At 40.4% G+C, this 14,720-nt stretch overlaps 1 protein-coding gene across 3 annotated transcripts; it reads right to left on the bottom strand.

The window, feature by feature from the left end:
* Positions 1-3,473: 3,473 nt before the first annotated feature.
* LOC149323487 (cystatin-A-like) lies at positions 3,474-14,718 on the bottom strand. 3 transcript variants are annotated; one of them, XM_089489032.1, is made up of 4 exons: positions 14,609-14,718; positions 7,881-8,083; positions 5,597-5,698; positions 3,474-3,799 (listed from the first exon to the last, which is right to left on the bottom strand). In XM_089489032.1, the coding sequence occupies exons 2-4, from the start codon at positions 7,944-7,946 to the stop codon at positions 3,671-3,673; spliced, it is 297 nt and encodes a 98-aa protein (XP_089345158.1). In that variant the 5' UTR covers positions 7,947-8,083; positions 14,609-14,718; the 3' UTR covers positions 3,474-3,670. The 3 variants fall into 3 exon arrangements, with proteins under 3 accessions (XP_089345158.1, XP_089345159.1, XP_089345160.1); XM_089489033.1 differs by lacking the exon at positions 14,609-14,718 and adding an exon at positions 13,030-13,269; XM_089489034.1 differs by lacking the exon at positions 14,609-14,718 and adding an exon at positions 12,861-12,880.
* Between the last annotated feature and the right edge of the window lie 2 nt (positions 14,719-14,720).

Below are 14,720 nucleotides of genomic sequence, written 5' to 3'. Positions count from 1 at the left end.
GCAATCTAACATGATGAAATAAAATGAGTCTATTTTATTGGTAGGAATATAATAGTTTATTTTTTTCCCTCAGCCCTGCTCTAGATAGCCCATGAAAAAGAAAATGCCATGTGTTGTTTTAAAAAGAAACACACTAAGAACATGAGTCCCAAACAGGAACATTTCCTACGTCTGTTTTCCCTCCATGCTTCTGTTTATGTGACCTAAAACTGTATTGGCTTTTGTAGCAGCTGCCTTGTAAAGTGGACTAATGTTCAGCTCCTGATCAGTCAAAAGACCAAAATCCTTTTGACATGTACCAAGTCAAGTCTTCCTCATATTATATTTAGATTCTTTAATTTTCCATTTTGAAGTTTAATAAAATCTCTGGTGAATTTCATATTTTTTTCGGTTTCACCCCAGTTTTCCACTCTTGATTCTGCTTCCTGTCATCATGCTAACATCAGTTCTCTGCTTCATGTCATCTGAAAATATAACTAACTTTCCTTCTAGCCCTTTAAGTAAATGCACATAGGTGTATGAACCAACAAAATACAATGACTCTCGTACATTATTAATTCAGTCCCCAAGCCAACGCTGGTGGCCATCTCTGTTGCTAATTGTTCAATCAGTTTTGATTTCCATGCCAGATTCAACATCTGTTGCTTCAACCTACTTTGTCAGAAGGAATGGGATGTCTCTAGATAATTGAGTTACTGGGAGGATAACTGAGAACATTGAGAACATGGGATGGGTCTCTGGTCCCTAAAGTAGACAAGTCTGGAGCCTTCCAGCACTTTCCAGTTTTGTGCAGCAATAGAACCAACTTACTGAGTTTAGTTAGAATTTCAGTATTAACACTATTTAAGAATTAAATTATTAACTTATAGATCAATTAAATGAGCAACAGTATTTAAAAAGAAAACAGAATTTACTTTTCCAGTGTGGTTCTTTATCTGAAGCAAAGTATTCGTGGCCAAGTCCAACCTGGAAAAGGCCTTGTCGGAGTCAGCCTCAGCCTCCGATGAAGCAGTGAAGGCAGAAGCCCAGATCCATGTAGAAACCAGTGAAGCAGTCGTGAAAGCTCTGGAATTAGGATGGTAAGCAAGCACCTTCTGATGTGTTTCTTGTTAGCCTGACCAGAGTCTCCTTTCTCTTGAGTCTCTCCTGTCTTAGTAGCTTGGTTTCCAGTGGCAATGCAGGCTGGCTTGGAAAGAACAACATATTTCAGCCAAATTTTTATCCATAGTTAACATAGTAAAACAACCAGGTACTTCCTAAACAGTAAACCTTCTATATTGGCAGGCTGGCAATCCGCTGATTTGACCACCTGTGGATTGCCACGGCCCATATTATTTAATGTTGACATAATGCGTCCACACACACATCACCTCTACTGAATACTATGGGGCACAATCATCTGCAAGGGACCCAGAAACTAAAGCCCTGTGGATGGGAAGGGTCCACTGTATCCCAATTGCACTAAAAAATGTGACTTGCTTTATTTATTTTTAGCGGTAGTGAGTAACATCTGGTCTTCCAGATGTGTTGTATTACAAGCCCCACAGTTCATGCTGGCCAGAGCTTCTGCAAGCTGAAGTTCAAAATATCTGGAGGGCCAAAGAATACCCACTTTTGTCTTACAGGTTTATTATATAAGTATTGTGACCCAAGTAGGCTGTTGGTTTTTTTAAAAAACCTATTATGGGTCTGTTAAGGTTTCATGATCGATTCTGGTGGGTATCCTGATGTAACATTTTTATTTTTATTTATTTATTTTTAGCGGTAGTGAGTAACATCTGGTCTTCCAGATGTGTTGTATTACAAGCCCCACAGTTCATGCTGGCCAGAGCCTGCCTCTCTACTAAAATGGGATTCTGACCAGCTGGCATCTGAACTGGAAGCCATGATTTGGAAGGGATGCCAACATGTATACCAGACAACAGGACTGAGCCCCCCCATATATAAGTAAATTTGGATTTATGAATGATTCGTGAAAATGACATATTGTGTGTGTGTGTGTGTGTGTGTGTGTATTGATGCTGCCCTTTCCTGCCATAAATTGTGCTCGCTTCTGGATACACACATAGTGGGCTGCATCCTACATGAGGCGTGAGCAACTTTTGAAGGGTATTTTATTTTATATGCTGCCCTTCTCCCAGAGCAGGATCCAAGGCACATCACAAAAGACTCAGTTATAACCCATCAATACAGTTTTAAAAAACAGTTATAAAATCATCACATTTAAAACTGTATGAAATTTAATTTGAAAGAATTCAGAAGCTAAAAAACAAACCAAACACATGCTCTAATAAGAAGACTCTGTGAGAGTGATTACATATTAAAAACATGTTTGAACAAAAAGGTCTTTGCCTGCCGGCCAAAGGAGAGCAACGACTGGGCCTGCCTATTCTCCTGGGGAAAGGAGTTCCAGAGGGTGGGAGCTACCACTGAAAAGGCCCTGTCTCTTGGTCTCACCACGCAAGCCTGTGATGGTGGCATGACCAAGAGGAAGCCCACACCTGTGGATCATAAGACCCTGGCAGATTTGTACAGGACAGCACTGTTAAAAACCTGAATTGGTTGAAAAGCAGAAGCCATGTAGGGAACATGAGGGAATTATGATGACTTGCTCACACTGTTCACAGAGTCTCTCAGTTAGTTTGGTGCCTTATTCCCCTTTTCAGCTTGCTTTGCAAGCAGCACATATGGTCAGTCGCAAGCAAGCCACCATGGGTAAGAAAAACTGACAAAAAAGTGGGCTCCGCATTGGATTAATGGACTTTGCCCTAATTTGCAAGTGTTGAAAGAGTGGCCCATTAAGTAATGGGTCATTAAAAGGTGGGGGTTTCCTGCATAGGGAGACAGGGTCTTTCAGATCATCCGGACCTGAGCTATACAGGGCTTTATAGGTCATGACAAGCACTTTCACTTGTGCCCAGAAACAAACTGGTAAAGTGCAGCCCTGAGCCATAATTTGCAGATTCATTCAATCAGAACTGCCAATACTAGATGGAAAAGGGTTAGGGTTAGGGTTATGACTATCTGTCGGGTATGCTTTTATTGAGAGTTCCTGCATGGCAGGGGGTTGGAGTGGATGGCCCTTGTGGTCTCTTCCAACTGTTCTGTGATTCTTGCAAAATGGCAACTTCCTTTTTGCCATTCCTCAGTCTGGGGAATTACAAGGTTTATATTACAATACAATACCCAAACCATTCACACAGGTGGTTTTCTGTTCTGGATACCGCATAGAGGATCCTCATACTGAGTTTATTACTGGGTTGCTTTTGTTTTGATCCATGGAGAAATCAGTAAACTAATGGGGGTGGGTGGGTGTTAAATGAGTTTGAAGGATGAGGAAATGAAAGCAAGAGAAGAGTTTTTTGGTGAATGAGAAACTGAGTTCTCAAAAAATCATGCAGCTCTATATTTTGCTCCTTTGGCTCCCATGCTCAAAACTGAAGTGAAGGGGAGTAAAATATCAGATGGCATTTTCCAGATTTATTCAGCTGTAGGTGTTTAACATATCCTTTAACATACATATTTCCCCCCTTTAATGGCGATGCTGTTCAATGCAGAACTACAATCACAAACTTCCCAAATTATTTATCGTTGTTTGCTGATTTTCTTTCTTTGTCAATCTGCAGCCAGCTCATTCATGGCAAAAGAACAAGGCAATAGAAAGATCTTCTTAGAAGTAGTTAAGTGGATCATTTGCTGTCTTTCCCGTCTGGTAACTATTCAGAGACGGCCCTTCACTGGACTGAGGAAGAGGCTTGAAGATACGCAAGTGCATAAATTCTCCCTGTCCAACATCAACCTGCAGAGAAAAGAGAATGACTGGCACTCAGAAAGCCTTCTTTTTATGTTATCAAATTTCTCAATCAAGGGTCACTAAATTCAAGAGTTCTTCCTTTGCATTTTAACTGAAGGAAGGATTGCAAAAGTCACGGGCAAAGCAAAACACTGAACTAGACAGTTGCATTAAACAGGAACTGTACATTTCTGGGTTTCTTGTTTTACCTCTCATTTATTGCACAGACTCTTGGTCAAATCACTTGTATGTGAATGTTATCAGGCAAGGGAAATTGGAATTATAATCCAATGGCAATTTGAACACAATCATGGGGTTTCACGTTATTGCGGGATAGACTACCACACGCAATTTCAGGCAATGGCAAGCTATTTTCTGGCAATGGGAAGTCAGTTCGAACACAGTTCGAATTCACGTACATTTGCTGAATTAGCGAATTCACGTGAATGCATTCTGGCCCCACTTTCTTTTCATTTGAAATTAAGAGAAATTCTGTGTGATAAACTCCACTGTGTGTGTTGTGTGCTTGCAAGTCAGGTCTGACTTATGGTGACCCTAAGGCAAGGGATTTTCTTGGTCAGATTTGTTCAGAGGTGGTTTGCCATTGCCTGCCCCTGAGGCTGAGAGCATGTGACTTGCCCAAGGTTACCCAGTGGGTTTCATGAACCCTGGTCTCCAGAGTCTTCATCTAACACACCAACCCACTCCACCATGTGGGCAGAAGGTAATTTCTTTCAGGGGAGAAGGGGCCTTCAGCAGGTAACCTCCTTCCCCATCAGCATGGAGTGGCCCAGTTTGGAGAACTACTAGAGGACAAATACAGTAGTTGTCTGTTTTTAAAGTCAGAGCTGGCATTTTCTGAAAGGAATGTGAGGACAATTCACTTGCTCTGGTTTTCAGTGGCCATGGTACATGGTGATTAGTAACTCCAAGATAAGAGTCTGGCTTGTTTTAGCATTTTTTAGTATGTGGTTTGAAGTGCCACACAGAAGGTTGGGCCGAGGAAAGGCCAAAAGGTTTACAGAGCTTCTCTACCATTTGCACTATGTGTCTTTGGGCTACGCTGAAAGGGATGGGTAAGATATGTGAACACCTTTTGGCTTGGTTTTTCAAATAAAAACCAGCACTGAAGGCTACATTTGTGAATGGAAAAATGTTGGGTAGGTGCACATCCATATCCATGAGTACACTCGTCCCACACCCATAGTTAACTGAGGCTTTGTCTGCACTGCAGAAATAACTTGGTTTGTCATCTCTTTAAGTTCCTCTCTGGAGCCGCAATAAACTCCATTTCCCAGAATTCCATAGTACGGTGCCAGGGCAGTTGAAGCAGTGTCAACCCAAGTTATTTCTGCAGTGCAGATGCACCCTTAGTTAACCATTCTCTTCACACACAGTCTCTCCCTGTCTCACATCATCCCCCATATACTGCACAAATACAACATGCCACAGGCACACATAACACAGACATACAACCCCAGCTGCCCTGCGAGCCCCCTTTGCCCCTAGCTGAGCACCCCACCTCTGAACACTACAGGCATCTGCATATGTTCAGCCCATCTTTACAGCCCAAATCCACACCCAATCATCTACACATCCCGCATTCACACATTTCACCCATTCACACACCCCTTCATCCAGACTCACCCACACAGCTTTTACAGTCCATCCATACTCCTGAAGACCCCAGAAAGAAGCCTTCAGAAAAATGAAATCTGCATGGAATAAATACACGCAGAAAGGGTTTACTGCCATTTTTGTGGTTGTTGAGAGAGTCCACTATTTTTCAATGGTAACACTGACCTTAATGAAGTAGTTGGTTCCAGCAACCACCTGTGTTTTGTACTCTATAGCATTGAAAATGGGATAACTCTTGTTTTCCTTCTGTTCTATTTCAGGTTTCATCTGAAATTAACAAAGAATAGTGTGACATGTTACTTCTTGTACAGAAAAGAACTGAAAAGTGTTAGGAAAAGATGGGATATCATCCCGTTAATGTAGGTGTAAGAAGTTTTATTTCACTAAAAACCCAGATGACATTATTGAGTTAGAACACACATACAAAATGTACTGTCTCAAGATAATTTCTACCCAGAGGTAAAGGATAGAAAGTGAAACTTTTTCCCTGACCATCTGTACCACCAGTTGTTCAAAGCATCAGGAGGGTTTCTTAGAGTTAATTTATTTTGAAATACAGTGTAATTTTCAGACGGAAGTTACTTTGAAGAAGAAATATTATTTTAAAAAGACCAGGCAACTGTATGGTCAAAGAGTCTATCAGGGTGGGTCTGAGGTTCAGTTTTCTGACTGAGAGCCCAAAATGTTATTTTAAAAACAACACTAAAAACCACAGTCCTGTTTTTTGAAAAATAAGGTGTCTTTTTTTAAAAGTCAGACAACGTGGTGGGGGCTGCAGCCTATTTAAATGATGAGCTCCCCCTCCTGAAAGCTTCCAGGAGAAACAATATGCCCGTCCCCCCCATTGCCATCCCAGCCTTTGCCAGAAAAAGGGCCACTTAAGGGGTCTGAAGAGTTCGGGGCCACAAAAGCAACCTTGAGGATCTGCTTATTTTCCACTGCAATATGTATAGAAGAAAGCAAGAACTTTAGCCTTCTTTCTTCAGCAGCTATCTGGCACTTTGGCTCTTCTGAAGTTCCCTTCAAAATAAAATAAAAAATTAAAATATATATATTCTGAGATTATCAATAGTTATGTTCTTTTTCATAACTCAGTCTGCATGTCAGTGCCAGAAGACAGAGATTGAAGGATCAGAATGACAGGAGATATTGCATTCCCTTTCCTGCACCATAGGATATAATAGTGCCTCACCACTGGTTCCTCCAAACCTGGTGGATCTTGGACTCCATGGTGGAATTAATGCTGAAGCAACATCTAAGGCTTCAACAAATGGCCAGGCAAATTACAGTCATTTTTAATTGTTTATTTTATCTTAAGATTGTTGAATTGTCTCATAATAAATAGTTCTCAGAATGATGCACAATATAAACACAGAAATCCAAAATAACACATTCAACATATGCAGAGGCAGCATAATAACGCAATTAAATAAATGCAGAAATCCGTTGAAAATAGCATAACAAGAAGATCTAAAAATACTTCAAAATATTTCATTGTATGAAAACTAAACATAGCAGTAATATTACACTGTGGCTCAAAAGGCCTTTAAAAACTGTCTTGTGCAGAAAAGACTGCAAAGCCAATGCTAGACAGGCCTCTCTGGGGAGGATTCTTGAGCTGGAGACCTCACTCCAGAGGATGTGCCCATGGCCCCATAGCCCCCAGAGGATGATTGCAGAAAGCAAGTAGGGATGTATAGTAAAAGCGCTTCCAGATAATGTGGCTTCAAACCATGACCAGCCTTCTAGCCGGGCCCAGAAGGAAACTGAGATATGAGGAAGGTGAGATGATGTTGGTAGAATGGCAGGACTGTGGCACCTGGCAGTTCCAGTCGATACCCCAAAACTATGTTTGGTACTAACAGAAGTTTCCAGACCATCTTTCAACGCAGGAAGGTTAGCAAGGCATGGATCTATGAAGCTTGGCTGTTCCTTTCCATGTAGAGCCTAAGCTGGTAAAAACATTCTGTCCTACAAAAGACTCTAGTACCAAAGATGGAGCCAGAACACCACCCATGCTAGGAATTTGATCCATTAAGGTTTAAAGCAGCGGTTCTCAACCTGTGGGTCGCAACCCCTTTGGGGGTTGAATAACCCTTTCACAGGAGTTGCCAAGACCATCAGAAAACAGTAGCAAAATTACGGTTATGAAGTAGCAACAACAACAAAAATATGGTTGGGGGTGACCACAACATGAAGAATTGTATTAAAGGGTTGCGGCATTAGGAAGGTTGAGAACCACTGGTTTAAAGGGTGTACAAGAATGGACTAGATTTGAGTTCATCCATCCACAGAAAGCACCCACTAGGAATACTTCCTTCCTTCCCACTCACTATGACTGTGTTAAAACATACTTTCCTTCCTGGTTTTTTAAAAATAAAATTCAGCTTAGTTTAAATGTAATTTTGCCACATTCTAGCACACAGTTTTAATATGCTCTTTCACTCACCTGGTCAGCCAGCTGTTGAATATCTGGAGTAACCGCTTTGGCATCAGTTAAGCCGCCGGGCATCATGATAACAAGTCAGGTCTGAGCAGTCTGGAAGGTGGGTGCAGTGAACTCAGAAGCAAGTGGGCTATCAGAGATTAGTCTGCCATATTATATACTCACACAGTCATGTGACGTTTATGTAGATTAGATTAGTAGTCATTCTTTGAGAAAGAAAAGAAAAGAAAAAAACAAGAGCAGAATTATGTCTCAATGGACTGACCCAGGGTGCGAGGATGTAATATAAACTAATATCTGTGGATATGCAGAAGATAAAAGGGTAGACCCAACAGAATCCATTCTTTTATGCCAATTGCCTCAAAAAAGGGTGTGGGACCCTGATCCAAGAGTGAAGAGCACATGACTGAGCAGAGATGAGGCAGCATGTCATATTGTTCAATGCTGACTTTACATTTCCACAGCCATTTCTTTTAGCGGAAGAGAAAACCACATTTGAGACCAAGTTGCATGTACATTTCTTTGGCTTCCAAAGGCTAAATCCAATGTCAGCCCCTTCCAACTATAGTAGACCCATTGCAATGAACGGGTCCTTTTAGTCGCCACTGACTTCAGTTGGTCTACATGAGCTGGGATTAATATTAGGTTTAACCCCAAACTGCATTAAATAGCAGCTGAAGAGGGAAATTGATCAGGATTTTCATAGTGTATACCTTTTCCCCTCTGTTTTATTTTCCTCAGTAGAAATTATTCCCTCCCTCCCTGTGGACCACAGACCACTTTTTATCACTTTATATCTTTGTACAATATAAAACTATTCAGTTGCCAATTTATTTATGTACAAGTTAAATGTTTGTCCATTAAAACCATCTACCTGATATAATCCAGGAGACCTAAATTTAGGAATTAGGAGTTGGAATCAACAGTTCTGTTTAGGCAGTTGCAAGGTTTCCCTGTCCATGCAAACATTTACCTATGACTCAAAAGATAGCTGTTGTGCAATTATAACCTATGAGTCAGATTGCTGTGTGACTTGAAGTACTGGGTTGGGCCATTTTGTGAAACTATTTCCATTATTTAGTTAGAGTTCCTAAATAAAGCTGACCAAACTGTTCTGTGATTTCCTAATGCCTCTGTGTCAGTATTTGTGCCCTGTAGAAGACAAGATTCCTGACACGCATGTGATAAAAACCAAGAATGTTCTATAATATAAAGGGATAGGTTGCAATGAAATAACTACCACAAAACTTATTATTGCTGTTGCTGCAAGAAATAAATAGGGTTGTTCCAGAGGAATTTGCATTACAACATCGCTTGGAAATCTCTTTTTAAAAAAGTAATTGGTTGCCATTATAACTCCAAGCTCCAGATAGTTATTTATCATTATAGTTATTATTTCACAAAAGAAAACTCTTTCTTTTCCCATTTCTCAAAAGTAAAGATAAAATTGGCAAAGGAGTCAAGGCAAGGCTGCATTCTATCAGCCTACTTTGTATGCAGAAAACATCATACAAATAGCAGGGTTAGAAGGAGTGAAGATAGGAGGAAGGAACATCAGCTATCTAAGGCCTGTTACAGACTGCCAAAATAAAGCTGCTTGGGGTCTCTTTGGAGGTATGCTATTTAAATGATGCATGGGTCCTAAGAGTCCGGAGGTCGCGCCAAAGCCACACTCCATTCCTAAGCACTGGAGTGCAGCTTTGGTGCAGCTTCCGGATTCTTAGGATGCATGCATCATTTAAACAGCATACCTCCAAAGAGACCCGAAGCAGCTTTATTTTGGCAGTCTGTAACAGATATGCTAATGACACCATACTACTAGCAGAAAACATAATGGACTTGGAACAATTGTTAAAGAAGGTCAAGAAAGAAAGTACAAAGGCAGGCATACTGCTGAACATAAAGAAAACAAATATAATGACCATGGAGGACCTACAAAAATTCAACCTAGATAATGACAAAATCAAAATGGTTAAAGATTTATTGTACCTTTGATCAAACATTGATCAGAATGGAGACTGAGGTCAAGAGATAAGAAGAAAACTAGAAGGAATGGGAAGGGCAGCAATGGAAGAGGTTGAGAAGAGCCTAAAGTGTAAAGATATACAATTGAGCACCAAAGCCATAGTATCCCCATCACTATGTATGGATGTGGAAGCTGGACAGCAAAAAAAGTAGGGGGAAAATCAACTCATTTGAGATGTGGAACTAGAAAAGATGGCCAAAAAGGAAAAAAAATGTATTTGAGCAGGTAAATCCTGAACTCTCCTTGGAAGCCAAGATGATTAAATTGAGGCTGTTGTACTTTGGCCACATAATGGGAAGATAAAACTGAGTCGAAAAGACAATAATGCTAGGAAAGTTTGAAGGTAGTAGAAAGAAAGGAAGAGATCAGATGGCTAGCCTCAATCAAGGAGGTCATGGGCCTGAATCTACAAGTCCTACAAGGAGAGCTGTGGAGGACAGAGGGCCTTGTAGATGTCTCACCCATAGAGCCGCCATGAGTTGACATTGACTCAAGGGAAGTTAATAACAACTACAACTACAACAAGGATGAACATTTCTTAGTTTTCATGGAGGGTAGAATATATTGGAATGCTACGACTGTTTGCGTGTGATACAAAACACAGACGTGTATAGAAGAGGTTAACAGGAGTCAATTATGTGGCACCAAAAAAAGTGCCTGTGCAATTCTAGGCTGCATCAGCAGGAGTATATGTGTCTAGAGGGAAATAGTAGTGCCATGCTATTCAGCTTTGGTCAGACCTCACCTGTAATACTATGTCCAGTTCTGGGCACTACAGTTCAAGAAGGATATTGACAAACTGTATTGCGTTCAGGGAAGCATGACCACGATGTCCAAAGGTTTGGAAACCAAGCCTTATCAGAAACAACTTAGGAGTTGGGTATGTTTAACTTAGGGAAGACAAGGCTGAGGTGATATGATAACCATCTTTAAATATTTGAAAAGATGTCAGGTAGAAGATGAAACAAACATATTTTCTGCTGCCCTAAAGACAACAGCACAAACCGGTTGATTCAAAATACAAGATAATAAATTCTACCCATAGATTAAGAAGACCTTCTTAGCTGTTAGAACTGTTCCACATGGGAATGGACTGTCTCAGAAGGCAATAGACTCTCCTTCACTGAAAAATTTTAAGCAGAGATTTAGATAGCCATTTTTTTCAGGATAGCTTCTTGCATGGCAGAGAATTGTGTTTCCTTCCAGCTTTCTAAGCAGTTTGTTGTTATTTGTTAGCTGTCCTTGCGTTCACTTTGGCTCATGGCGACCCTGTAGATAAGACATCTCCAAGGCCCCTTATCCTCTACCTCCATACTCAGGTCCTGCAAATTCAGGCCCTTGTCCTCCCCAATTGACCCTCTCAAGCTAGACCCTGACTGAGTCTAGCCATCTGGCTTATGGTCTTCCTCTCCTTCCACTTTTCCTAGCATCATTGCCATTTCTAAGGTGTCTTTCCTTCTCATAGTGTGTCCAAAGTACAACAACCTAAATTTAGTCATCCTGACTTCCAAGGAGAGTTCAGGCTTGAAGCCATTTGTTTGTCTTCTTGGCCATTCATGGTGTCTTCAGCACTTTTCTCCAACACCATATCGCAAATAAGTTGATTTTTTTCCTATCTGTTTTCTTAACTGTCCAGCTCTTGCACACGGAGAATGGTAATAGGGAATACAATGGTCTGGACGATTCTGACATTACTGCTCAGTTGTATCTCTTTACACTTTATGATCTTGTCTAATTGTTTCATAGCTGCCCTTCCCCATCCTAGTCTTCTGATTTTTTGACTGCAGTCTCCTTTCTGTTCAGTGTTTGATCTCAGGTATGGGAATTTTCTTACTATTTCTATTTTATCATTATCTAGGATGTATTCAGTAGTTCTTCTGTGGTCATTCTTTTTGTTTTCTTAATATTCAGCATTAAACCTAGCCTAGCACTTTCTTCTTTGGTCCAAAACACGCTGCAGAAATAATCCAGTTTGCCACCACTTTAACTGCCCAGGCTCAGTGCTATGGAATTCTGGGAACTGAGGTGTTTGTGAGACATTTAGCCTTAAAGTGGTCTCAAACTGCATTATTTCTTTGGTGTGTTTTGGACCTCTGTCTTCCTTTAGTAATTGTTCCAGGTCTTTGTTGTTTTCTGCTGTGTTCTAAGTAGCTTAAATCAGTATAAAAAAATAAACACAAAGACTAAGTGAAGAAAGAATAAACAAATATCCTTAGGGATTAATAAGAGAATGGCATAACAGTATGCCTAGTCTCACCAAATTCTCCAGCAACACTGCCCAGGAAGAATATTCAGAAAAACATTTTAGGTTGAAAATATTACACTTGAAATTCTGTTTTTAAAATACAGTCCTGTTCCGATTTAGAAGAACCAGTTGCTCTTATACTGATAAAAACACCCAGGTCTGAGAGAGAAAGTAAAACAATCCCAAGAAAAGATGTTTACAGTCTTACTTAAAACTGAGTCACTGGCTGCACAAAATGGCATTTAGACAATGCATTGCCAGATCACCTTTTTATGTTTGCTGCATGGGGGAGGAAGGCAAGTGGAACGAGAAGCAGGATGAGTTACTAATGAGTAAACAAGGGTCAAAAAACACACTGCTTTGTATGTAGTAGCATGTGATTAAAATTAAGAAAATATGAAACCAGTGCCAAAAAACTGTTCCTAATAAATATCTATTTTATATCTATATATCAATTATCTAAAAAAGCAGAAAAAAGGGGAAAATACAGTAATGTGCATTATATCATATGAGGCATAAATTTAAATGTCTTGGTTCCCAAAACCCTAGATTATTTTGCTAAGAAAAAAGAGCGAAGGGAAAAAAAGAAAAGCCGGGAGAGGAAAAATACCGCCTGTTTTTGTGCCTCGGTTTCTCCCTTTCAAAAAGAAAAATAAGAAACTACACATCTCAAGAGGCTCCCCAAGTCTCCGTTTTTAATTATGTTCACTACCTGTATCCATCAGAACTACAGTTCCTGTCATGCCCTTCTTGTCTCTGAAATTTCCGTGTTCTTGCCTCCTTTCTGGATGTTATCACGATCCACCCAAAAAAGAAAACGCCAACTACCACAAGTCTTAGCAACTTAGACCATGGATTATATCATTAACTGTCTCCCTTACGGGTTAGACCACCAGATCAGTCTCCGTTCTTCTTTTCAACGTCGTCTCCTCCTCCCGTCCTCTTCTCTTCCACCTGTCCTGGATGTTCCCTCCTCCCATCCTCATTTATGCCTTCTTGTTTTTACCTTGGTGGTATCGTCCTTCGTCCTTCTCTATTCAATGTGGTCGCTCTCTTTCAGAACCATTGTTTAGTCTACAACCTTTCATGTGTTCAATTCTTGTTTCTTCAATATTCAAGGTCAGTCAGTTTTAAATTTCTATTTAGGACTCTCTTTTCCCTACAAACTAAGCCTTTTGCCAAGAAAAATGAAGAAAAAATTTAAAAAATTCAATATATTTGTCTATTTAAGTCTATGCCAAGTTCATAATCAGTTGTAGACCTTTGAGGTGTCTGTATATATATATATAGTCTTACTATTTAGTCCAAGTGGCATCAAGGGAATCTCTGCAGTAATCTTTTTAGGTTCCTTGTATTCTTTGTATTTTAAGAAACAATTAAATTCTTGATTGATATTTCCGATGTTATATTCAAGTGGTTTAGTTCAAATACAGGTTAAAGTCCCATCTATCAGCCTTATCCGTTCTTGTAATACTTGCTTTTCAAATTCCAAGTCACTCGCCAGAGATATCCACGGTAGCTTAAATTTAGCCTGAAAGAAATCGATTTTTCATTTGACTCAGTCCTTCTTATTAGTATTTAAAAGTTGGTGGCGACCCTATCCGAAAATCGGGAAATGCCATGGGTGTGGAATGCCCTACAATCTCCCACCTTCTCCTTCACTTTCTTTCGGGCCCATGAAGCCAAAGTCCAGGAAGAGAAGAGTGTTTCTGGATCTCCTCTCTGATCCTCCAATACCTATGGGGCAATTTTGAGCCGTCTTGTAAATTACAAAACAGCCCAACTCCTGCGCCGTCCAGTCAGCACCAGACCTGCACAATCTAGTGCTTCTCACCAGGCGCCATTACTAACCGGAAGTCCATAGGCCCATTTCTCAAAGTGAAACTAATGGCTAGAACCTGAGTGCAATTTGGGCTGGGTGGGTGGTGTGGTGTCAAGACAAAAATACTTGTGGCCGTTTCCAGATTGTGGTATGATTTCCTAACAGAAAGGTTGCACAGTTTTTGTATTATTTTAATAATGTTTTTAATTGTACTGTTATTTAATTTAATTCTTTTAAAACTTTTATATAAATAATGTTTTAAATGCTGTAGGCCACTTTGTGTAAAGAGAAAGGTGGGACAGAAATGAAATAAAAGTCTAGAATGTCCCTTAAAGAAAAGTGAGTCAAATTTCTCTCTCCGCATATGGTTGGATTCTGAGTTGCAGTATTTTCAGCATGAGGTTTTGGGGGAAGGAGGGTCATCAGCGAAGCCAGTGCATCTGTCTCCCATCCAAGGAGCCCCTGTCATATTAAATCCTCCTTTGTGCTCCCAAGGAAGAAAAAGGGAGAGGAGGTGGGATAGAAACTAGATGTGACAGAATGTTCTTTCAACTGCAGGTTGCTTTTACTATCCAACCCCAGAAGCCCCCCCCCCCCATCATTTACACTTGCCCCTGCTCCCCCCCCCCACACTATACCTTAAGGGCAAGGGGTCAGGATCCCAAGTGTCTTCCCAAACCAATTCTGATATTTCAGGTATGTGTAAGTCCTTGTTTATATTGCACAGAAATCACACCAGAAAGAGACATT

This window comes from Sceloporus occidentalis, unplaced genomic scaffold (assembly GCF_023333645.1).
Source record: "Sceloporus occidentalis isolate IW3139 unplaced genomic scaffold, rSceOcc1.0.p SCAF_1, whole genome shotgun sequence".
Lineage (NCBI taxonomy): Eukaryota > Metazoa > Chordata > Lepidosauria > Squamata > Phrynosomatidae > Sceloporus > Sceloporus occidentalis.
The sequence above is the reverse complement of the archived record's forward strand: the minus strand, read 5'-3'. Positions and strand labels throughout refer to the sequence as shown.